This window comes from Schistocerca americana, chromosome 7, assembly GCF_021461395.2.
Source record: "Schistocerca americana isolate TAMUIC-IGC-003095 chromosome 7, iqSchAmer2.1, whole genome shotgun sequence".
NCBI classification, from domain to species: domain Eukaryota; kingdom Metazoa; phylum Arthropoda; class Insecta; order Orthoptera; family Acrididae; genus Schistocerca; species Schistocerca americana.
The window spans coordinates 214,669,088-214,695,101 of NC_060125.1; the positions used below are offsets into that span (position 1 = coordinate 214,669,088).

Genomic DNA, 26,014 nt, shown 5'->3' on the forward strand with positions numbered 1-26,014 from the left:
TGTCCTTTTTTTTTGTCAGCTTATGTCTTTATGTCTTTACTTACCATTGAGATCTCAAATTTTGTCAGGGAAAAAAATGCTGAAACTTGTCTGGAAATCAGGGAATTTCACTTGGGGAAACTTGTGACAACACTGTCCACATAACCTTTTTAAAGATTTAGCATCACTGAAACTTGTTCCATTTTCACATGAGAATCCATGCATACTAGTCCATCTCAAATATCTCCAGATTGTCAAAACTGCTTTCTTTCTTCAAAAATATCTCACAGAGAGAGGTTCCCAGCATTTTGATTGACTTCTTGAAACCGTCTACACGGTGATGTAGGTTAAGCTCCCAGGTATCACACACTGCAGCTATTCATCATGATGGGCCCTCGTTTGCAAGGGGGAGGGGGGGGGGGGATTGGAATTTCATGTGATACTCAGTAGCATTAAAAAATGCTTCATTATACAGTTTGATTGCACAGTGTAATGGCTGATAGGACAATAGCTTCCCATGCAAGAGCTTGTGGGTTCAAATCTCATTAGTTGCAGTAAGGCTTTCTTTAATTTTTAAATCAATCAAAATGACTTTGATCATCATTTTTATTCAATTAATTGATTTAAATGTAATTTTTTAGTTCCGTTCCTTTGTCACACATTTTTAATCGTAATATAAACTTCTTCATTTGCTTTCATTTTTCTTCTTGTCATTGTTTCTTCACTTGAAATCTTTGTTCATGTGTTTTCTTTTTCAACTGATTGATCATAATTTTCAAATGATTGAATATTATAAGAGATAAATGTAATTAAATTTATATTCACAAAAATTCCCATTGAAAAAAGAATGACGTAAAGAAAAAAAATGAAACTTTCATTGATTAAAATTGTGACAAAGGAATGAAGTTAAAAAATTACATTTACATCAGTTAATTGAATAAAAATGATAATCAAAGCCATTTCGATAAATATTTAAAAATAAAAGAACTTACTGCACCTGATGAGATTTGACCCCACAACCTCCTGTATGCAAAGCTGTTGTCCTGTCCATTACATCGTGCAACCAGATTATATAATGAAACTTTAATGCTATTGAGTGTCACACAAAAAAAGGAATCAATATTAGAGAAGGAAAGTTGTTATTCAGCTTGTAGCGGAGATGCTGAGTCGCAGGTAGGCACTACAAAAAGATGTTCACAATTATAGCTTTCAGCCATTAAGGCCTTTGTCAACAATATACACACACATACACACACTTCAGTTGCCTGAGACTGCAGTCGTGTGAGAATCTTTTTGTTGTACCTATCTGTGACTCGGCATCTCCGCTATATGGTGAGTAGCGACTTTCCTTCTCCAGTATTGTTACATTCAATCCTGGATTTTCCATTGTTTGACAAAAAAATGAATTGTTTTCTCATCCATTACTCACAAATGAGGGCCCACCAGAGTGAATTGCTGCAGTGTGTTATATCTGGGATCTTAATCTACATCATCGTGTACATAGTTTCAAAAAGTCGATTGCACCACTGGGGCCTCTCCTTGTCAGAGTTTTACCTTAAGTTTCCATGGGACCAGTTTGATTCAGAGAGTATGTTCCATCTAGAATTGCCCCACTCCCCAATGCTTTTAGCAAATTTTTAGCAGAGGAGAACTATGAATGTGCCATTTCGCATAGGATCCTATTATGCCAATCAGAAACTTCTTTCATCTTAGGAGTATATGGCGCAGAAATGGAATTTTTCAGTGTAGTTTTGTTAGCAGACCAAGGTACACCTTCATTATGGAACTCCTTGCCACTGTCTGTACATAATTCTTTTGTAGCAAATTCATCTTGAGTGTATCAATTTAGTAAACTGTGGTAACTTTTCTTAATTTACTTTTTGTCTCACAAAGGTACATTACCATGAAACTAGAAATACACTACAGTATTGTCAACTCTGCGAATCAGTTTCTTCCATTGGTCTGCAATCATCTGCATAAACTCCAGAATGAGATTTTAACCCTGCAGCGGAGTGTGTGCTGATACGAAACTTCCTGTCAGATTAAAACTGTGTTTGGAAGGTAAGAGACAAGGTACTGGCGGAATTGAAGCTGTGAGGACAGGTCGTGAGTCATGCTTGGGTACTCAGTGGTAGAGCACTTGCGCGCAAAAGGCAAAGGTCTCAAGTTCGAGTCTCGGTCCAGCAGACAGTTTTAATCTGCCAAGAAGTTTCATCTGCATAAACTGTATGGGGGCACAAATGGAAACTAAAACCCTGGCACAATGGGACCATGGAATGGTTCCATTCAAAAGTAATCATTACGTGTGTTAAGATAGGTATCTCACCGGGGGACGAGATGATCAATTTCTGTTTCATAGAATGTGGTTGGTGGCTGACAGATCCACAACGGCACCCAATCTTGCACCACCTCATTTAACTGGAATTGACATCCACAGTTCAGGTCAGGAAATATGTGAAAATCACAAGGTGAGAATCTTAACCTTTGTCTGACTGTCAGTGTGGAGGCAGGTGTATTGTGCAACAGGATGCTTCTGTCTGACAGAATTCTGACATCCTGAGGGCAAGTGGCAAAGTCAACAGTGGAATCATCCACCACCACCACCACCACCACCACCACCACCAGAGAAATTCAGAGCTGTTCGCAGAAGTCCTGGTTAAGGTCATGACCACCTCTATATATGTTCAATATCCAGTGTTAGTTCTGTTTCGTACGGGTCCCACACACTTGACCAGTATTTTGGAATGGGTTGCAAGAGTGGTTTGTAAGCAAACTCTTTTTTATACTGATTGCATTTCCTGCAGCACTTAACTCTCATCGTCAAATAAAGAAACTTATGTTCCAAGAGCTACTTAAAGTCATGGTTTGGTCATTATTGTATTGTTGTATGATGGCAGTGGCTTTGGTATGTATTAATTATGGCTGTGGAATTTATTTCTGACATTTGAAATAATTATGAGGTGCAAAAAATGCAGACTTGTATTGTGATTCGCGTAGTTGATCCCCGAACAACAGACAGAGTGAGTGGTTTTCAGACCAAGAAGGAAGGACTGCGCACAGTCACTAATAAGACTACTCCTAGTTAAAGTATTATGGTATTCAAACCAGTCTTGTTTTTAGAATTTGATGTTTGTTAATGTGTACAACTTAATTTTATAAAACTCGTAACTTTGTAAAATGTAAAAAAGATAGTTACACATTCCACATGGCATTTGCACAACATATCAGTGATGTTGAATGAACTAGTTTACACCTTGTTAACATAATTAATTTGTGTATGTGGTTGCCTATTGCTGCTTCACAGATACTGAATTTTCTGTATATTTCAGGTCTGGAACATACAAAGGAAAAGTAAAAATAGATATAGATTTACAAAATTTAAATGTGTACGGTTATATGTTGGTGTACGCGTTATATTTCAGATAAGTCAGTAATTCAAATTTCAGTATTGCAAAATGACTTGATTTTCTTATTATTCACTTCATAATGAAACTCCACGTACAAAAGAAACTCCACATACAAAAGATGGTGGTCAAGTGGCTACATAAGGATGAAGTTGAATAACTGTAAATAATATAGCTCAAAAGAAAACTGAAACACTAGAAATCGCCCTGTAATCTAGGAGAGCCACAAGAAGGAACCACATGTGTAAAAATGCTCTAATACCTTCTTGACGTAAAAAAAAATTTCCAACGACCAAATCATTTTGCTGAATTTCAAAGATTTTTGACTTTTAGGGTCAGTTAAACCAAACTATAACTGAACTTTTAAAACATTCTTAAAAACCACTTAAAGTTCATGTATCAGACAGCTGTTGAATAATACATACGTTAAAAAGGACAATACTATGAAAAGGACAGAGTGCTACTTACACTGTGTGATCAAAAGTATCTTGACACCCCCGAAAACATAACTTTCATATTAGGTGCATAGTGCTGCCACCTACTGCCAGGTACTCCATATCAGCGACCTCAGTAGTCATTAGACATCGTGAGAGAGCAGAATGGGGTGCTCCACGAAACTCATGGCCTTCGAACGTGGTCAGGTGATTGGGAGTCACTTGTGCCATACGTCAGTACACGAGATTTCCACATCCATAAACATACGTAGGTCCACTGCTTGTGATGCGATAGTGAAGTGCAAGTGTGAAGGGACACGTACAGCACCAAAGCATACAGGCTGACCTCGTCTGTTAACTGACAGAGACTGTCGACAGTTGAGGAGGGTTGTAATGTGTAATAAGAAGACATCAATCCAGACAATCACACAGGAATTCTAGACTGTGTAAGGATCCACTGCAAGTACTATGACAGGCGGGAGGTGAGAAAACTTGAATTTCATGGTCGAGCAGCTGCTCATAAGCCATACATCATGACGGTAAATGCCAAACCTCGCCTCACTTGGTGTAAGGAGCATAAACATTAGATGATTGAACAGTGGAAAATCCTTGTTTTGAGTGACAAATCACGGTACACTAAGTGGTTATCCAACGGCAGGGTGTGGATATGGCAAATGCCCGGTGAACGTCATCTGCCAGCGTGTGTAATGCCAACAGTAAAACTCAGAAGCAATGGTTTATGATGTGGTAGTGTTTTTCATGGAGAGGGCTTGTACCCCTTGTTGTTTTGCGTGGCACTATCACAGCACAGGCCTACATTGATGTTTTAAGCACCTTCTTGCTTCCCACTGTTGAAGAGCAATTCGGGATGGCAATTGCGTCTTTCGATACGATCGAGCACCTGTTCATAATGCACGGCCTATGGCGGCATGGATACACGACAATAACATCCCTGTAATGGACTGGCTTGCACAGATTCTTGACCTGAATCCGGGATGTTTTGGAACACCGACTTTGTGCCAGGCCTCACCAACCGTCATTGATACCTCTCCTCAGTGCAGCATTCCGTGAAGAATGGGCTGCCATTCTCCAAGAATGGGCTGCCATTCTCCAAGAAACCTTCCAGCACCTGATTGATCATATGCCTGCGAGAGTGGAAGCTGTCATCAAGGCTAAGGCTCGGCCAACACCATATCGAATTCCAGAAATACCGATGGAGGGCGCCACGAACTTGTAAGTCATTTTCAGACAGGTATCTGGATACTTTTGATCACACAGTGTATCTTATATAGGAGACGTTGAGTTGCTGACAAACACAATGAAAATACTGCTATACATTTGAGCTTTCGACAGCACATAACCACTGTCTCTGGCTGCTGTGGCCGAGCTGCATCATAATTGAACCTGACAAGAGCAGCAGCCTGATGTGGGTGTGAGGGTAAGGAGTCAGTGTGGGGCAGGGGGGAGACGGATACCGGGGTAGGGATGGGGGAATATGCAGTTCTACTTGTGGGAGCATTCAGTGATGTGCTGGGGAAAGGGTAGGGCTGTTAGGTACAGTCGAGAGATATAGTGGTTCGGGGGGGGAGGGGGGGGGGGGAGGAGCGGAAAACAAGAGAAGTAGAGAAAGACTAGGGGATGTGTTGGCATAATAGATGGCTGTGTTGTGCTGGATGGGGGCAAGGAAGGGGACAGGGAGGTGGAGAGCTGGGACTAGTGAAAGTTGAGGCCAGGAGGTTACGTGAATGTAGGATATATTGCAAGGAGAGTTCCCACCTGTCCAGTTAAGGAAAACTGGTGTTGTAGGATGGATCCAGATGGTGCACACTGTGAAGAGATCATCGACATTAAGGACATTGTTGGGCAACATGTTCACCAGTTGCGTGATCCAGCTGTCTCTTGGCCAGTTGTTAGTGGCCATTCAAGCGGACAGAGGGCTTGTTAGTTGTCATGTTGCTGTAGAAAGCAGCACAGTGGTTGCAGCTTAATTTATAGATCACATGACTGCTTTCACAGGTAGTCTTGCCTTTGGTAGAATAGGTTATGTTTGTAACTGGCCTGGAGTAGGTGATGGTGGGAAGATGTATGGGACAGGTATTGCATGTAAGTCTATTGCAGGGATATGGACCATTAGGCAAGGGGTTGGGAGCAGGGGTGGAGTAGGGATGGAAAGGACTGTGAAGGTTTGGTGCACTGTGGAACACCACCCTTGGAGGGGTGGGAAGGATAATGGTTAGGATATTTCTCATTTCAGGGCATGGCAAGAGGTAATCGAAACCCTGGCAAAAAACGTGATTAGTTGCTCCAGTCCTCGATTGTACTGAGTCACGAGGGGCGTGCTTCTTTGTGGCCAGACAGAGGGTAGGTGACTGGAGAGACAAGGCATGGTTGATCTCTTTCTGCACGAGATTTGGAGGGTAATTCATTCTGAGAGACCCTTTCTATATTTCGAGAGGGAATGCTCGTCACTACAGATACAATGGCCATGGGTAACTAGGCTGTATGGAAGGGACTTCTTGGTATGGAATAGGTGACAGCTGTCGAAGCTTAGATGTTGCTGGTGGTTGGTAGGTTTGATATAGATGAGGCGCTAATGTTGCTATCCTTCAGATGGTAAACATCGAGGAAGGTGTCTTGTTGGGGTGAGGAGGACCAGATGCAGCATATGGGAGAGAAGGTGTTGAGATTCTGGAGGAATGTGGACAGGATACCCTCACCCTGGGTCCAGAACCAGATGATGTCATCAGTGAATCTGAACCAGTTGAGGGTTTGGGGTTCTGGCTGACGAGGAAGAATTCATGTGGATGGCTCGTGAATAGGTTGGCATAGGATGGTGCCTGTGGATACACATTGTTGTGCCACAGATTTTTTTGTCAGTCATGCTTTTAAATGAGAAGTAATTGTGAATAAGGATATGATTGGTCATGGTGACTAGGTAGGAGGTTGCAGGTTCATAGTCAGATGGACATTGAGAAAGGCAGTGTTCAGAAGTGTGAAGGCCATGAGTGTAGGGGAAGTTCATGTGGAAGGAAATGACACCAACAGTGACAAGCTGGGCACCATGTGGTAAGAAATAGTTGATGTCTGATATATACAGGTAATAGGCTGAAAGTGTTAGTCATGAAAGCAGAAGGTCTCTCTGTGGGGGTACAGTAAGTGGCCACAATAGGGCATCCTGGGTGGTTGAGTGTATGAACTTTAAGGAAGCAGTAGAGGGCAGGAGTGCAGGAAGAGGTGTGTGTGTGTGTGTGTGTGTGTGTGTGTGTGTGTGTGTGTGTGTGTGTGTGTGTGTGGAGGAGGGGGATGGGTTTCTTGGATGGGTGTAAGGATTTGAAGAGGGATTAGATTCTCTTGCCAGTTGGCAGATTCCCTACACTAGATGATCCCTGTGGTTCAAAACTAAGGTGGTGGATTCGAGTTGGTTTCTACCTACCTTATACCAAAATAAATCTTCCTTGCCTTGTCTCCCCCAGTTACCTAACCATCTCCCACATACCTACCATCCAGCCACAAAGGAGCACTTTCCTTGTGATTCAGTACCATCCAGGACTGGAGCAACTAATCACATTATTTGCCAGGCTTTCAACTTCCTCTTGTCATACCCTGAAATAAGGAATACCCTACCCATTATCCTTCCCGCCCCTCCCAGAGTGGTGTTCCACAGATCAAACTTACTCAATATCCTTGCCTATCCCTACTCCACACCTGCTCCCACCCCTTGCCCCCAAGGTTCAGAACTCTGCAATAGACCTAGATGCAAAACCTGTCCCATACAACCTCCCACCACCACCTACTCCAGTCTGGTCACAGGCATCTGCTATCCCATCAAAGGCAGGACTACCTGTGAAAACAGTTATGTGATCTACAATTAAGCTGCAACCATTTTGCTGCTTTCTACATGGTCATGACAACTAACAACCTGTCTGTCCACATGAATGGCCACAAACTGTGGTGAGTTGCTGAACATGCTGCCCAACACATTGTGCTTAATGTTGGTGACTGCTTCACACCATTGGCATCCCTCCTACCAACACCAGGTTTTCTGAATTGCACAGATGGGAACTCTCCCTGCAATATATCCTACATTTTCGTAATCCTACTACCCTCAACCTTCTCCACTCTCTGTCCTCCACATTTCTATCCCTTTCCCCGCTACCCCAACTCCAGCACAACACAACCTTCTATTCCACCAACACACCCACTAGTTCTTTTCTCGTTCTCTTCTTCTCCTCATTTCTGCTCTGCCTCCATCCACCCATCCCCGTCTCAAATTACCCAGCTACACCAAGCACCCCTACTCTGTCCACACCATGTCCCATGCATGCTTCCACAAGCACATTCCCTTACCCCTATCCTGCTATCCCTCCTTCTCCCCACTTCGTGCCTCCCCCTTATCCCCATCACCCACGCCTAATTCTTGCACCAATCAGACACAATTGTGACACAGTATGGGCACAGTGGCCAGAGACAGTGTTCATGTGTGTGTGTTTCCTACTGCAGAAGAAGGCCTTTGGTCGAAATGTTAAATGGATACCAGTCCTTTTGTTGTGCCCGTCTGACACTCAATGTCTCGGCTATGTGGGGAGTGGCAGTCTATCCTTCTCCTATTGTTGTTGGTAGAATACCCTGGACTATACACTAAAAATGGGCGGATTCTGTAAGTCGATGTGCTGTCTTATGGTAAGTTGGTGGTTCTTATCTGTATTTAGAACTGTTACTTTCTTTAGAGATGCTTTTGTATATTTAAAATAGTATTGTTGCATGTATAGGTTGAGTTAAACCTATGTTCTGAAATAGTTTTTTAAATTATGCACAAGGCACTCTTGGTCCTGCGCATCTATGGTGTGTTGAAAATAATTCTTCTCTTACAAGAATAATTAATAAAATTGTTGCTACCTTGTTTTTTGGCGCTCTTGCAGGTTTTGCAACATATTAGGCCCCCCTACTTTCTATTACATTCCCCCACCCCTCACCCCCACCTCCTTAAAAATAGTTGGGGGTTTGGAAGGAAGGAGTGTTTTGATTGTATTGGAAACTTAGCAACATTGCCAACATGTCGTTACAGTGATGGCTGGTCACCGTTTGGTCCTTATTCTGGATATGTACTAATATAGGGCCTTTAACATAACAAGTGTGGGTAAGTGCTGGTTTACAAAGTTCAGTGATATCAGGTTCGATCCATGCCCAGCCTTGTGATTTTTTCTGACATTTGTTTCTTTCAACACTGCCAATGATTTTTGTAAGTAAAAAAAAAGTGCCAAATTGTAACATTGTTCTAAGTTTACATTAAATTTTTAGGGCTTCTATAACTGACCAAATAGCGCAAAAAGGCAATAGTGTATTAAAATCAATCTTTGGGTGATATCAGTTTTACATTTATCATTCCAAAAGATCATAAGCATGAGTTGCAAACTATGTGCCTGTGTTCTTAATTGTTTCTTGACTGAACACGATTGGTCCTTCCAGTCAATACATCTTATACCTGGTTTATAATGGTGCATCCAGGACACGTATCATGTCATAATTCTCTTGAGAAAAGGATCAGCACCAGATACATAATGATCCAAGCCGTTTTGAGATATTGTCTGCTGTGCACAGTTGTCTTCGGGCAGTTACCATTGTGCCTGTCAGTTGTACTTGTTCTTAGTACCAAGACCATCATTAATGATATTTTATGCAGATTTGTGAACTATTATGAACAAGGCCATGCCTGTTGGCATGGATTTGCTGGACAGCCTCCTGTTTCAGTGTAGTGACTCACATGCATGCTGGTCTGTATTTTACTGTTCATCCATCATTTGTCTTCATTTTGTGGCCGTTTCACCCATTCATATGCCATATATTTACTTGTGTTTTCTTTACTGATTTTTCATTCTGCATTGTATTTCACAGAGTTATTTAATGATTAAACCCCCACATTATCAAAAGTGAAACTGATGGTTTGTATATACCCTGCCTACTTTTCCATAAAACAGTTGAACTTGAATTTCTGTTAATATTTTCATTAATAATCATAATTTTGTCCTTTTATTATTATTAATAATAATAAAAAACTGTGAATAACAGTCCTCAACCCAAAGAGAGTAAGTGAACAGTATATAACTGTTTTTCGTGCTATCAAGCTAACTTATTTCAAATGTATATAAGGAATAGAACATTGTACACTAGATGTAAACCAAAGGAGGTAGTGCATTTATTAAGACACTGACCTCCTCTTTGAGAGGATGGAGGTTCATGCTCCATTAGGCATCCTGATTTGTGGTTTTTCCTAAGTCATTTCAGTCGGATGCTGAGAGCATTCCTTCAGTAACACTGTGGCTGACCAACTTTCCTATAGTCATTAAACACACATTTATACGTTTGTGTCTGTATATATAACATGTTTTTCCTTGTGTTATGCTGATAAATCTATATTATTGTTTAGTGTCCTAAGACAAAGCTATTATTGTATATGAAAAGTCCAGCTTGAACACTCCACTGTTAGTTATGTTTCTGTTGGATGTGGTATGGTTTGCCTTCCTCACACCTTAGAAGTTGGCCAGACAATTATAGGGAGACCTAAAATTTAACATGTACTCTGAATCATGTGCCCTTCGTATTATTCACCGAAGCAAGTAAGTGTATATGTGAAAGTGGTGATGTGTGACAGGAAAAGTCCTATGGCTGACTAGGGACCAGACCTCAGACGTTTGTTCTTTTAGTCTTGCACTTACTTGTCAAACTACCACAAAAAAGGTAGGCCACCTTATCAAAGAATGATGCAAATCTTGCAAACATGAATGAAAGATTGTTTGACATCTCAAGCTTTGATATGCAGTTTAGTTGTCTGGAGATGGAGAGTTGTTAGGAAATGAAAGAAGGTATGGAAAAGTCACAACTGAAGTTGAAATGTACCTACAGAAGGAGTTTTGAAGATGATTGTACTGCCACCATTTCTTTCGTACTCAGTTATTTTTGCTCCTGTTTCTCTTACCCTGAGTTGTAAATGATCATTTATCTTTGTCTTAAAAAGAATCCACTAGATCCATGGTGAGATTCAGGTGTGGTGTTTGTTATGATGGTGGTTTACATCACCATCCAGATTTAGATTTTCCATGGTTTCCCTTAAATTACTGTAGCCAAATGCCAGGATGGTTCCTTTGCAAAGATGTGGCTGATTACCTTCCTTAATCTGAGCATGTGCTCAGTCTCTAATGGCCTCATCAGCAGCAGCACATTAAACTCTAATCACTCTTCTTTCCTTCCAACACATCCTCCATCTGTCTCGCCAGTAAGGTGACTTTGAGTTCACTAGTTGTTTGAAATATTCAGCAGGCTTTTGGTAGTTTAGTACTATTCTCTCATTGTTTCAATTTTTTGTGAGAATAGTCAATTTTTTTTTTTTTTTTTTTTTTTTTTTTTTTTTTTTGTGCTAACTGTATTTTTTGTGCTTTGTGTGCTAGAGATGAAGTTTTATAATGACTTGCTACCCATGCAGTAGCTGTACTATTTGATATATAGAGCTTAAATTTTTCCACTTAGACATTTCAGAAAGTTATGTATGTACATGGCGTGTGACAGTTGTGTGTATTTCTTCTGTAATTTGAACTTTTGTATATTCACTTATGCATGCAGTTTTTAATCCTTGTAGCAGTTCAATTCAACACTCAATGTTCATATAATTTTTAGCCATCTGCTAAGGAATGAATATGAAGCAGAGGAGTGTAGTGCTTATTAAATTTTTGATTTTTTCAGGGGATTCAGCTATGTATTTACAACTCATTGAACTAAAAATCTAATTATGTATCACAGAAGAAAAAGGAGCAGGCAACGAAGCCTATCTCCTGCATTTTCTTTTTGTGGAGCTGCATCTTCCACATTTGATGCTTCTCCATCCCTGGGAGTTGGTATAAAGGCTACAAAATGTGGTATGTTGCAAGAGTTATCAACAAGAAAGTTTCCTTTCACCGATGCTGCAGTAGCCGATGTCACGTGCACCTTACCAAGCAGTCAAGAAAGTGTTAATAATGAAAACAAGCGAACTCCACCCCTAAAAAACTCTAATGGAGATACTTCATTCACCTTGGGCGAGAATGAATGTGTGTCATCCAGATCCTGGAAGAAGTCTGTGGTTAGGAAACGGTGTCATTCTTTAAGTTGCGTACATGAAAACATGACTCTAGTGCCTCAAGAGATAGACATAATGGAAGACATGTGTCAAAAACAAGGTGCAGTGTATAGCTTTAAGAAAGAACATTTGTTGAATTGCTTCACTCATAGTGCTCTTTTAGCACACCATGATATACCTCAGTTTTCTTTGACAACTGGTTCAGATGATAAATTGATTACAAGGTGGGATGCGTTTTCTGATTTTCCGCCTGACAATGAAACAGTACTTACTAAAGACCATGGTGATACTGCCACACCTAAAAAAACTCAGAGTGCAATAAATAATGTTACTCCTAAAAAGCCAAACACACGAAAGTCTTTTAAAGCTGAACTGGGTTCACATGATGTTGACCATGTGCAGGAAACTGCTCAGGTACCTTCAGGGTCATCCAGAAAGAGAAAATCACAAAGAAACTCTTTTGTTAACAACACTGTTAATTCAGTAGACAAGGATCAGATAAAGTCTCGTAGAAATTATTCAAAGAAAAAGAAAAAAGTTGTTAATTTAGAAGTTGATGCTTCAGGTGTACTGAAAAAGAAATATGAAGTGGAAAAAGTAATTGACCATTGTACGAGCAAAAATAAACGTTATTTTTATGTCAAATGGAAAGGTTGGAGTCATTGTTATAACACATGGGAACCAGAAGAGCACTTAAATACTTGTGAATCTGTTATTAAAACTTATATTCAGTTTTTAAGGGAGAGAATTTGCTCAGGGAATTTATTTTCAACTCAAGAAGCTAAAGATTTGCAAGAAAAACTTGTTACTGTAACAAAGTATGAACTTGAGAAATTGATGAAGTTATATGTGAAAGTCAATGGTATACCTTACACAGTTTGTAGTGAGGAGGAAGTTGTTCATAAGATGAAGATGGTGTTCAGGCCATCAAAAGAAAAAAAGGGAGAGAAAAATATTTTAAAAGTAAAAAATGACATTCTTGTTCGTACATACGACATTTACCGAATGGTTCAGCTTGATGCACTGAAAACATGGGAGAAAGAGCTTAATGCTAAAGCTACAGAAAAGGCTAAAATATTTGTTGAGAATGATGTTGATCTAGAAGGACCTCCTTCAAATTTTACATATATTAATGATTACATACCTGGTAAAGGTGTTGTTATTCCAGATGACCCACCAATTGGTTGCACATGTGGTTCTAAGTGTGATAGACATTCAAAAGAATGTTGTGGTCAGCAGTCTGGAAGCATTTTTGCTTATTCGCATAAACATTTATTGGTTGCAGATGTTGGGGTACCCATATATGAATGCAATAAGCGATGTAAGTGCACCCAAGATTGTCCTAATCGTGTTGTTCAGAAAGGACGAAAAATAGACTTGAGTATTTTTCGAACCTCAACAGGCTGTGGCTGGGGTGTAAAAACATTACAGCGTATAAGGAAAGGTTCCTTTATTTGTGAATATGTTGGGGAAGTAATAGAAACTAAAGAGGCTGAAAAAAGAGGCAAAATATATGATGCAGAGGGCAGGACATACTTGTTTGATTTAGATTTCAATGTTGATGCTTGTCCATATACTGTTGATGCAGCTGCATATGGGAATGTCTCTCATTTTATTAATCATTCATGTGACCCAAATGTGGCTGTTTATGCTGTATGGGTAAACTGTTTGGACCCCAATCTCCCCAAGTTAGCTTTATTTGCAAAAAATGATATAGAAGTTGGAGATGAGTTGACATTTGACTACATGCATAATAATTTGAGCATCCAGGACGATGCAAACAGTACAGCTAACAGAGTGGTGTCTTCTCCACGATCACGTCTCTTGTTGCCAAATGCAGATGATTCCACAGATCTAACATCTTACAAAACACCATGTAAGTGTGGTGCTAAGCAGTGTAAGAGATACCTTTTCTGAACATAAACTGAGTTTAGGAGCCATGATTCTGTGCCTGAAGAGTTATGTACATATGGTGTATGTTGAGGGGATCATGGAAAATTAATAATAGTTTTGTTAAATTGTTATATTGTAATGTATTAAATATGTATTTCATTTGAGCAATACACTTTTTATTGTACGAGGGGTCACATTGATTAATTTATCAATTAACTGCCCTTATTTGTTTTAGAAAAGATGTCTTTCATGCCTTTTATGATTGAGAGATACTGAGGTTTGATAGACTTTTTGATAGATTTTTGTGGCTTCTGGGGTATGAACTTTTATAAATAAAATATTTAAAAGTATACCTTTCAGTGTATTCATTTTGAACCACACATCACCTTATTTTATGTGTCATAGACTCTTGTTACTTTTTTGAAACATGCAACAATTGCTACTTCAAAATATTATAGTCATTACCTTCAAATAATCATGTGAAGTAGTTCATCACTTTTTCTTGTTGCACGTTTCGAATTGTTTAGTTTCACTTGCCATTGTCTATTTGTATGCTCCTGATAGTAATTAGTTGTGGACACTATATTGATCTATCTCTATCTCTATCTCTCTCTCTCTCTCTCTCTCTCTCTCTCTCTCTCTCTCTCTATCTATCTATCTATCTATCTATCTATCTTTTCATTTCATCTTGTTGAAATTTTACAGTCATATGGGATATACCCACTTAGCTACACATAATGGCTAACATATCTGATAAAAGTATCTGACATTACACAGTGATCAGATCACACTAACTATTCTTGATGTACAGAGAGAAGATCCAGTCTTAAGATATTTTCTAATTAAATGACAGAATGTTTGCAAGTACATTTCAAAAGCTCCTTTTTCTCCTCCCTTCTCTCCAGTTATCCCAAAATCCCCACTTTTTGCCCATATTTGATTTTACAGATATACTAAACTTCAACAAATTTTGTTGCATCCTTTGCCTCGGAGTGTTACTCGTAGAAACTGCTTGTTATAAGTAAGTAACACTGTTCGGGAGACAAAATTTCAAGTGCTGCTGGTAAACCTAAAAGCTGAAATAACTTTCTAGCTTTTGGAACTATTAGTTACTTCCTCAGGTAGGAGAAAATGATAGATTGGGGAAGGTTGGAAAGGAGTAGTAGTTAGCTCAGACCTGAAGCTCAGAGGGACCAAGCTTTTGTGAGGCCTAAGTTAGACAAAGATAAGAGAAAGAGGAATTGGAGAGAAAGTAGGAGACAAACACATGTTTAAGTGAATTCATATATTTCTCATCCTTCTTGATAACAAACTCAATCATAGTAGGGTTCAGATACTAGATTGTTGTGGTTCCTTCCTCAAGATCAGAGCTATTTTCTTCTCTTACTGTTCCCCATCTAACTTCATATTCTTCCATGTAAGTGTAATGTCAAACTAACACTTCTCTTCCTCCATTAATAACAAAAGTCAGCTGCAGACAGCATAATTGAATTGAGAATGTAATGCTGTGTGCAGTGAGGAACTAATAGCAAATGCCATCCAAGTTGCAGACAAATAACTATAAAGTAAATGGAACATATTACAACGAGAGAGAATATGAAACATCTGGGTTTGTCATTTTATTTGCTGCAATCTTTAACTGAAATTTAAATTGATTTTTAATTTACAGCTACATCTACATCTATATACATACTCCGCAATCCACCATATGGTGCGTGGTGGAGGGTACCTCGTACCACAACTAGCATCTTCTCTCCCTGTTCCACTCCCAAACAGAACGAGGGAAAAATGACTGCCTATATGCCTCTGTACGAGCCCTAATCTCTCTCATCTAATCTTTGTGGTCTTTCCGCGAAATGTAAGTTGGCGGCAGTAAAATTTTACTGCAGTCAGCCTCAAATGCTGGTTCTTTAAATTTCCTCAGTAGCGATTCACGAAAAGAACGCCTCCTTTCCTCTAGAGACTCCCACCCGAGTTCCTGAACCATTTCCGTAACACTCGCGTGATGATCAAACCTACCAGTAACAAATCTAGCAGCCCGCCTCTGAATTGCTTCTATGTCCTCCCTCAATTCGACCTGATAGGGATCCCAAACGCTCGAGCAGTTCTCAAGAATAGGTCATATTAGTGTTTTATAAGCGGTCTCCTTTTCAGATGAACCACGTCTTCCCAAAATTCATCCGCCTTCCCCACAACTGCCGTTACATGCTTGTCCCACTTCATATCGCTCTACAATGTTGCGCCCAAATATTTAATCGATGTGACTGTCAAGCGCTCCACTACTAATGGAGTATTCAAACATTACGGGATTCTTTTTCCTATTCATCTGCATTAATTTACATTTATCTATATTTAGAGTTAGCTGCCATTTTTTACACCAATCACAAATCCTGTCCAAGTCGTCTTGTATCCTTCTACAGTCACTCAACGACGACACCTTCCCTGACACCACAGCATCATCAGAAAACAGCCACACATTGCTATCCACCCTATCCAAAAGGTCATTTATGTAGATAGAAAACAACAGTTAGTCAGGTGTTGAAAGTTTCTCTGCCTCTGATACATAATTGCAGTATAGAAATTTGAATAAACCTTGGTGTAACTTATATGAATAGCAGTACTTGAAAGATGCAACTAAACCAGATAAATATATCAGATGTCTTCATACTACTCACGGGAAAGTTTTTATTAAACCATTTATTCATTTATGCTTGTACTACTTCTTCCTTGTTGACTGCATTCGCAAGTAATTTTCATTCCTAGCCCTGGAATAGTGCTGATTCTCTAATATTTTACCTTAGCTGGAATGCTGTCAGATAAGCTCCCTGGGAAGGTGGCACTGACATCTTTGTTTTCCAGTACCACAGTTGGGGAGTTGCAAGATTTGTATTGAGTCTCTCTCTCTCTCTCTCTCTCTCTCTCTCTCTCTCTCTCTCTCTCTCTCTCTCTCTAGATAAGTAAATACAACAATACTATTTCATTCTTACAAAAATAATGTTAGTAAATAATATTTTTTATGGTTGGAGTAAATGAAAGTACTTTTCTTAACTTATGGAACTGGAATGATTGTAGTAAGGCTGCAAAAAATTTCTGAATCTTCAGCTTTCAACACCAGGAGTTTGTCAACTACAAAAAATCTCTGTTAGTCATCTCAAGTTTTCCATTTTTAACCTCTGACACAGGCTGACTGGTGTTAAATTTAATGCATGTGTCTGTCTGTGGTATCGTAGCTCCCAAACAAAAGGTCCAATTTTAATGCAGTTGTATATGACTGGTTTGTTGGTGCTTTTTATCCATACAGAGATGGTATACAGTTCCAGCTTTTAAGTCTGGTTAGTAACTTTTTTTTGCTGTAAATGAACATGACTGCGTATTTGCTATGATCATTTTTCCTGAAAACAGCAGCAGCATTCAGGCTAGGTTGAGCCCCAGTGGAAAAAGGACTGGACCCTAACTTTTAAGAAATTGTTCTTTTCAATGTTTTTGTCAATGTTGACATTTCTGGACTGGTAAGAGTCCATCTTGGTCATCAAATAATCGCATTGATACAACTATTGACATTGCAGAAATCATTATTATATTTTGTTTGAGATGGAACTCCCATGCTTAAGCAGGACTCCTCATTTGCTGTGAACATGTAATAATAATAATAATAATAATAATAATAATAATAATAATAATAATACATAGTACATACTCATAAAATACTGCCTGAGAAAATTTTAAGAGACTGTACAAGTGGCCTTTTATATTAAAAGTACTCTTGTCTCAAACAGTTTTCACCTATTCATTATAAACTTTTAGCTTTAAGGTTAAGTAATACACTTTCATACTATATGCTAGCTAGTTTATACAAGTATGCTTTGAAATAAATCAAATGTTACCAATATTCCTTTCACATTGTTATCACCTCCAGTAATTTTCCCTAATTATTGCAAAATTATTTTGTAAGAGAGCCATTTTCAGTTTGTAGAAAGTACTTAGTTATATAAGTACAGTTTAAAGTTCAGTGTCAGTGAGTTGTGGAAACTTGTTATGCAGATGTTACCTTCGTTTCAAATCTTGCATAAAATTTTTAGTATTATCTGACTGCAGTTGAGATTATGGGAGATATGGGTGGAATGATAGTCACTGTTGTGGGAATTGTGCTGTGTTCAGTAACCACAAATGGTGAAGAGATTTCCTATATACAAGAAACACATTTTGTACCTCAAGAACATGGACTAGGTCATTAAGGTACTAAAAGGGAGATAAATGAATTGCATTGCATGTACTTTTCAGACATCATATTTGCAAGATTTAAATTGCTCTTAGTTTCGTATGATGTTGGAAGTGTCCTTCTAAATTATTTGATTTTTTTTTTTTAAATGTTTCGTTTTTGTTTATAGTGCTTGTGAATGTTATGTTTTTACGATCCAGAGTACCATATTACACTTCCCTGTCATTGGCTTGTTGTTAGACTTATCACATAAATAAGTTACTAGAAAATATTTTACTTCATCAGTTCACAACTACATTAAGGTCAAAAAGCCTCTATTTCAAAATGACAGCTCATAAATACATAAAAAAGCTAAAAATATGTTTTTGTTAGTGCTGTTTCCTTCTTGTGGCAAAAGAGTAACAAAATGCTGGAGAAAGCAGGAATATTCAAAGATGAAGTGGAGAACCCACTCATTCATGTGGGGGGACAGCAGTGCACAATGAGAATGTAATCAATAATGAACTGTTAACAAAAGCTGATATTTTTGAAAACTACAATGGAGATGTCATTATTGATTTGCCCTTTGTCCTGCAATGCTGCGTCTCTTGCAACACATGACATCTAGGTTTCTTTTGCTTATCTTTGAATAATCCTATCTCCCTTAAATTTCCTTTATTTTTTGCCAGATGACAAATCCTGTTTACTAATGAAAACAACTGATTCTGTTCAAACCTGATGCTCTGTGTGTGTGTGTGTGTGTGTGTGTGTGTGTGTGTGTGTGTGTGTGTGTGTTTAATCTCTGTGATACTTTGCTTTTCTCCAAATGTCTGTGCCATCTATGTCACTATGGAAATCGGTGAAGATATAAGCTAACAATAGGTATTTTAGTTGAATTTTTATTTATCTAAATATTAAAGAGGCATAAGACAACATATACTGGGTGTGTTTACATTTCTTTTCATAATAGATTTTATTTCTGATTAAATGTCACTATCATGACTGTTTCATATATATTTTCAAGGCTCATGAAATTAGACCAGATGGCCGGACGTTGATGAAGTTTCGCCCAGCAAGCATTAATGTAGGTTCAGTCAGCACAGCAGATGGGTCCTCAGTTGTAAAAATTGGTAACACGACAGTTGTCTGCGGCATTAAAGCAGTGAGTCAATAATAAAATTTATATTTACTTGTCTAAAAAAAAAAAGTACTATTCTTGTCATGTGAGCAGCACATGTGAAATGTGCTTTTAGAACAAATATGTAGCCCTCTTTCAGCTCAGTACACTACAAGCACATAAGCCCTTTGTTATATCGAGTGTTTCATTGGAAGTGAAAAATTTAGAAAAAGCAGTACAGATTACTTTGTATCAGTCTACTTCATAATTTGTGTTTCATTGAGAAATTTTCTGTCTATTACCATGAGGATTTCATTAGGTATTGTAACATTGATATTTTTACCTGATAGGGTTTTTCCAGTATATCTTTGCCGTTATTTCATAAAGTTAAAATGCCAAAAGCAAAGGTAATGTCTCTTATTGGTCTGTTCATTCTTTAATGCATAAACAGTTTGTAGAATTTGACATGATTACTCAAATTTTTCTAGTGTTGTGATTGATGGAAATAAAAGGGATGAGTTTATCTATTTCTCACATTATTTCAACAATAAATTATTATTGTTACTAGATATGCCATTAAAATAACATCAGCAAGTCTTTTCTTCCCAGCTTATGTATAGGGTAGTGTCTTAAAGGAGTATGTTACAATGACAAGTATAAATTGATTACATTAATATAGAGAATATATTAGAAAATGTAACAGTACGTCAGTTTTGACAAACTTAAGGAAGAAATTGTCAGTGGTGTTTGTGAGGGAAATGTCTTGATATTTGTCTGAAAATTTAGGAAAGCTCTTGCTTAATCATGTATGTGATAATGGAATTCTTAAATGTTTGCTTCCATTTCCATTCCTTGAACTTTTTTGACAGTATGTATTTTTCATTGCAGCTAGTAGTAGTACCAGTCTTTTGTGTGTTTTAAACATTTGATTTAGCATTTAAGTTTTGTGTTGTGGGTTTGGTTATCTACCTGTTATGCATTCTTTGCATTGGACAGTTTATCATCGTCGTCATTGTTTGGCACAATACAGGTAAGTTTGGGCTAGAATACAAATATTGGAATGAGTGAAGCTAACTACTTACTATATAGCTAGAGTTTTGAACTGTGAACAAGAATGTAAATGAGGTTTAAATCATTCTAAGCTTTAAGCTTTCATACAATGTCCTTTGGAGCTAATTAAAAAAACACTCAGATGGCTGCATAATCCCAACTGGCTATGTTGTTGTGGCACTAGAGGCATATTGATGGGGATAGGTGCCAGGTAGATGGGATGAGAACAACAAGAATGGGAGGCTGACAGCTATAAGGGAGAGACAGCAATGGACACAGATAGGAATGTGACACTGGGAAAAATTCGTGTGGAATATGATGATGTGGAACAGTTAAGTGGGAGGAGGACATGAGTGAAGCGCAAAAACTGGAGTATGAGGTAAATAATAGAGAAACACACTGGGCTTAGGTTAAGTTAGTAAAGTGGGAGGCATGAGGACTGGGATGGTGGTGAGTGTGGGACAGGGGCTAGTACAGATAGAAGTCAGGAGACTGTAAATTGAAGAATATGTTGTAAGAAAAATTCCCCTTATATTATTCTGAAACTCTGCTAAGAAGGGGAAGGATACAGATGGCATGGGTTGTGAAGCAGCCACTAAAATAAAGTTGGGCATGTCATGTCGACCTGTATGTTCTGCCAGTATATGGTCAGTTTTCTCTTCGCCACCGTTTGGCTGTGGCCATTTATTTGGGTGGACCTATTGTTGGTGGTCAAGCCCAGTAGTGTTGGTATATGACAGGGATGTTTTCACATGTGGCTCTGTCTCTGATGGGTTATGATATCCCTATAAAGGGAATGGAAATGGATATACTGGCTGGGAGCATAGACCATGTCTTGCACCTGGGTGTTCCCCAGGGATAAGAACCATCTGGCAAAAGTTTGGGAGTGAGTATGGCATAAAGGTGGATGAGGATATTTCATAGATTGTGTAAGTGGCAGAATTCTAACTTTACGAGAAGCTAGGAGGATTCTGGAGAGGCTATTCCTCATTTCCAAGCGCAGTGAGTAGTAGTAGAAGCCCATGCAGAGGATGTTGGTCAAATTATTCCAGTCCAAGATGACATTGTGTTAATGGGGGGGGGGGGGGGGGGGAGGTTTGAGAATTAGCATGTGTGGGTGTGGCACAAAAGATCTGTTTGTGGAATAGGTTTGGAAGACAGTACCTGCCTGTCTGTCAACATAGTGGACAAGGGATTGCTCTTCATTTGCACTCCCCATGGAAGTGGTGGCAGTTGTCAAAGTAGAGTTAGTGTTAATAGTTGATGAGATTGATATTGATGTACATAGGAAGCAGATATACCTGTGGCACTGAAATTTATTTTCATACCAATAGGTTTGTGAGAGGTATAGATTTACAGGGTCTGAAGAACTGGAGATAATTGAGAAAGGAGGATGGCATCCAGAGGAGGGTGTTTGTATTGTGATCCCATTGGGAGGGGCAAGGGGATTTCATAGATTTGGCAGAATTTCAGGAACAATATGTGGGACTGCGTTTAGACAAGAAGAGAGTAGAAGCTTTCGAAATGTGGTGCTACAGGAAAATGCTGAAGATTAGATGGGTAGATCACATAACTAATGTGGAGGTATTAAGCAGAATTGAGGAGAAGAGAAATTTGTGGCACAACTTGACTAGAAGAAGGGATCGGTTGGTAGGACTTATTCTGAGGCATCAATGGATCACCAATTTAGTATTGGAGGGCAGCGTGGAGAGTAAAGATCGTAGAGGGAGACAAAGAGATGAATACACTAAACAGATTCAGAAGGATGTAGGTTGCAGTAGGTACTGGGAGATGAAGAAGCTTGCACAGGGTAGAGTAGCATGGAGAGCTGCATCAAACTAGTCTCTGGACTGAAGACAACAACAACAACAACAACAACATGTGGACTGGGTTTCAGCTAGGCATAGAATTGCATTTGTGAATTGACATAAGGTAAATGGAGCAAGGGCCCATAACGAATCGTATGTTAATGTAATAAGAGAAAAGTAACGTCAGTGACAGCAGGGGGATCATGGTAGAACACAAGAGAAACCTGAAAGGTCAATAGTAAAATGAAAGAGTTGAAATAAACATTGGAAACAGATTTAGAAAAACATGAGCTGTATAAAAAAAGTCTTTGGATAACAACTTAAGGGATTAGGCAATGGAAATGGAATTGACACTGTTGTCAATTTGTCTACCAAGAATCTCAACCCAACAGAAGTTTCAGCCCTTAACGAAGAATCACCTGCAAACTTACACTCAAATTCAGTCATGCTAAACCGGTGTAAAATGTACTTTCCTTCGTCTGATTTCTAAGGTAAAACCACGTTTTTGCCACCAAGCCATGTGACGAAAACTGACTGAAAGGTAATGTTGAACCTTGCCTCTCTCTGTCCATAATTTCATCCAACCATAACCCTGCCTCTCTTCCCCCCACCCTCCAGGATTTCATTATCTCCAAATGTAGCCTCACCTTCCTTTCTCAGATCCCTTTCTAAATTTGTAATCCTCTCAGCAGAACAAAAAAACAGCCATCCACAATCTTAAAACAATTCCAACATAGCCTCCAATCCTTACCCAAATACCTAGACTCATCCCAGAACCTCTCTCCCAACTCCATCTCCTTCCTCACCCCACATACCCACTTTCTGTACACTTTCCAAAACCCACAAACACAACCATCCAGTATGTTCATCTAGTAGTTGGTTATGCTGTTCCTATGGAAAGAACTGGAATCTAGTTAATTAGTACTTCCAACCCATTTTTTACACTGAAAAGAATAATTCAGTGGCAGATAGTCCATACACCCTTGAGAGATTAATGTACAATTATGTAGCCTCGATAATGGAAATGCAGACATGTCAAGTTGGTGGTTATTTTCCTGAAGAAGAAAAAAAAAAGAAAGAGGTTGGGAACTTATGGGTAGCAAGTCATGACTATTGGTGGCAATAGTAAAATGATCTCAGGGAGGAATTTTGAGACAACATGCTAAAATGGTCCATTTTCTTAGGCTTGGTGCAAAAGCAAGGTGAAACACTTGTATCCTGACAATGAAAGACTGTTTCTGTATATTACAAAGAACTTAAAAAAGCTTTTTGAAAGTTGAGACAGCAGAAAGTATGGGATTATTGTAAATGTTTTGTATAATAATTCATTATGTGAACTATCACTTAAATAAGTATAAAATATTTACATTACTGGTTTCAGCAAACAGCTATCATCTTCACGTGTGACAAAATCCACTACAAAGCATCACACAGATATTTAAGAATATTGACTTTGTAATGTTCTAAGTGCCTAGTTGTTTTTGTTATATATCTGTATGAAGCTTTGTAGTGGATTTTATCACATCACATTTTATCACATCTGAAGACGACAGCTGTTTGCCAGAACTGGTGATGTGAATATTTTGCATAATTTAAGTGGTCATTGATGTAATGAATTATTATGAAAACATAAAATGTCACCTTTTAGTTCAGTGTACTTTATCAAGTTTTGCAAAAATCCTTTAACATTTTGCTGCTCCTGGGATAAATTAGTAACAAATTGTGATTTTATTCAATGCACAATGCCTTTTGCTCTCAGAGCTCATCTTCAGGTTTTGGACAGTCTACAACAATTTTTTCCGTAATTAGATTAATTGTGGTCATGGTAAGATTACATTGGTGTATTACAGTGGCATATTGAAATATAAGTTTACAAAACTAATAAGACAAATTTCCACTAGCAGATACCTGGTTTTGGAGTGCAGTGTGAGCAGACATATATACACTTTCCATTCTACAGATGCGCTGTAAAATGGAAGGTGTATATATGTACATTAACATGCCTTCTCATATTGTACTTCAAAACCAGGTATCCACTACTGAAAAAAAATAGGTTATTTTTTGGATTGCTTTAATTTTGTTAACTTATATTCACAATCTGCCACTTTGTAATATACCAGTGTAGTCTTATCATGACCAGAATCAACCTATATTTGACAAAAGATGTAAACTGTCAAAGCACCTGACGATAAGCACCAAGGACTGAAAATGCATTGTGCATTGAAATAAAATCACGATTTGTGACTGAAGCAGTTCTTTATTTTATGAAAGTAGGGGCATCACAGAAGAAACACTGACAGCAATGGATCAATTAAATCTTGAATATTTAACTTCCATATTTGTTTCCTGTTGAATTCTGTATATTAATACAGTTTTGTGGTGCACTAATTATTCAGATAATGTAGTTAACATCCTTCTATAGTTTCTTCCTACAAAGACATACACCAAAATTTCATTCTCGACTAACACAATATTTTGCTAAAACTGAGGCAATACTGACTGACCTCCACAGCTATTGCTGTTAGTCCTTATGTAATTTGCAGCAATTAAAAGATCATTCCACATATTTTTTAAACTGTACTTAGTTTAACTTACAATTGAAATTTGTATACTTTCAAAAAAAATGGCAAATTTTAGCTTGACAAATAATGACAACATGTCTGATATGATTACCATGTAGAAATAATTTGGGTTTTGCATTGAAATTTCATGAAATATACATTGATAACAATACACTATTTTTGTTAATTACTTCACAATTACCCCATGATGTGTGAGTGTAACATCATTCCAGTGACTTTTCATTAAGTTCTATCATTATGTCGCTCTTCTATGTGTTATGTTATTCCTGCAAAGAATGTTCCCCATGTGTGTTTATGTTTGGTTTAGCATATTATGGATTTGTAGTACAATCCGTGTATAAGCTGATCAGAATTGAATACTACTGGCTTAATTTTATCACAAGTTAATTATTTTTTGTAGATACAGTAAGTAAGCAGTGATACAGTTGAAACTTTTGCGGGTACCAGGTAGTTACAATTACACTGATGGTGTTGCGGTGTGGGCTGTATACATCGTTCGACAATGAAACATTGCAGATATGTTCATTAATTGGTGCACTTGTGGTGGAGTATGCTGAAAGCTAATAGTTCCACATTCTGCCTCCAGGTGAAAAAATGTGAAATGTTTTCTGTTTTTGCATTAATGTCCTGTTTATCCCTTGGCAGTGCATATTGCTTTCTTTTGTGAAGTGGCTGTTAGTGCAAAGTGTTAGAAAGTTCAAAATTTTCAGCACTAGACACACTGGCTACAGAAGAAAGCCTGTGCACTGTAGGGAAAGTTGTTTTATTAGAACTGCAGGAGTGGCAGCACTGCACTGCAGAAATATCGCTGACAGAAACAACTAAGAAGAGGCACCATTTCAGTAAATGGGCTAAAGAGTATGATCAAGAAATGTACATCAGCACGTGAATTAGGTTGTGCAGCAGGGAGAGGGAGGTGCCAGTTCTCATGGCATTTAATTAGTTCTGAAGTGTCTTACAGGCACATACAATATTAATAATCTTCCCACAACATACCATGGCAATAATTGTACATATACTCAAAGAGGTTTACTAACATTCTAACAGATACTGCTCACAACCTGCAAATGAGTTCACTCGGTGTTGTTTATGCAACATTATACTGCAATATAATGGTTTCTGAGTCTGATGTAAATAAATCCCAATATGTAATGCATTGTATACTTTTCTGTAACCAAAACATGGTGTCAAAAGAATAACAAACATAATCCAGTGACGTGATCAATGCAGTGCTAAGACTTGTACTGACCGAAATGAAGTTATTGCTAAAGCTGAATGTAGACTGACTTAGACTCAAAGCAGACTGTCACAAATGTCATGAGCATCAGCCTTATAAAGATTTACACTAAAATACTAAGCAAGTTTGGTAATTCAGTTACAGTTTGAAAATACCATGGATTAAAATGTTCATTCCTAACTGGCAGCTGAAATTGTGGTCAAGT

The 26,014-nt window shown here is 38.4% G+C and overlaps 1 protein-coding gene across 4 annotated transcripts in view; it reads left to right on the plus strand.

Moving 5' to 3' along the window:
• The window catches only part of LOC124621861 (exosome complex component RRP43-like), a 143,743-nt gene that overhangs the window by 12,046 nt on the left and 105,683 nt on the right, over positions 1-26,014 (plus strand). For 2 of the 4 annotated variants that reach the window (XM_047147321.1, XM_047147320.1), the window contains exon 3: positions 11,552-14,167. In XM_047147321.1, the coding sequence (XP_047003277.1) occupies positions 11,598-13,841 (2,244 nt within the window). In that variant the 5' untranslated portion in view covers positions 11,552-11,597 and the 3' untranslated portion in view covers positions 13,842-14,167. Of the gene's footprint in view, positions 1-11,551; positions 14,168-19,039; positions 19,178-26,014 lie in introns of those variants that run through there. The other 2 variants (XM_047147322.1, XM_047147323.1) reach the window with 1 other exon arrangement.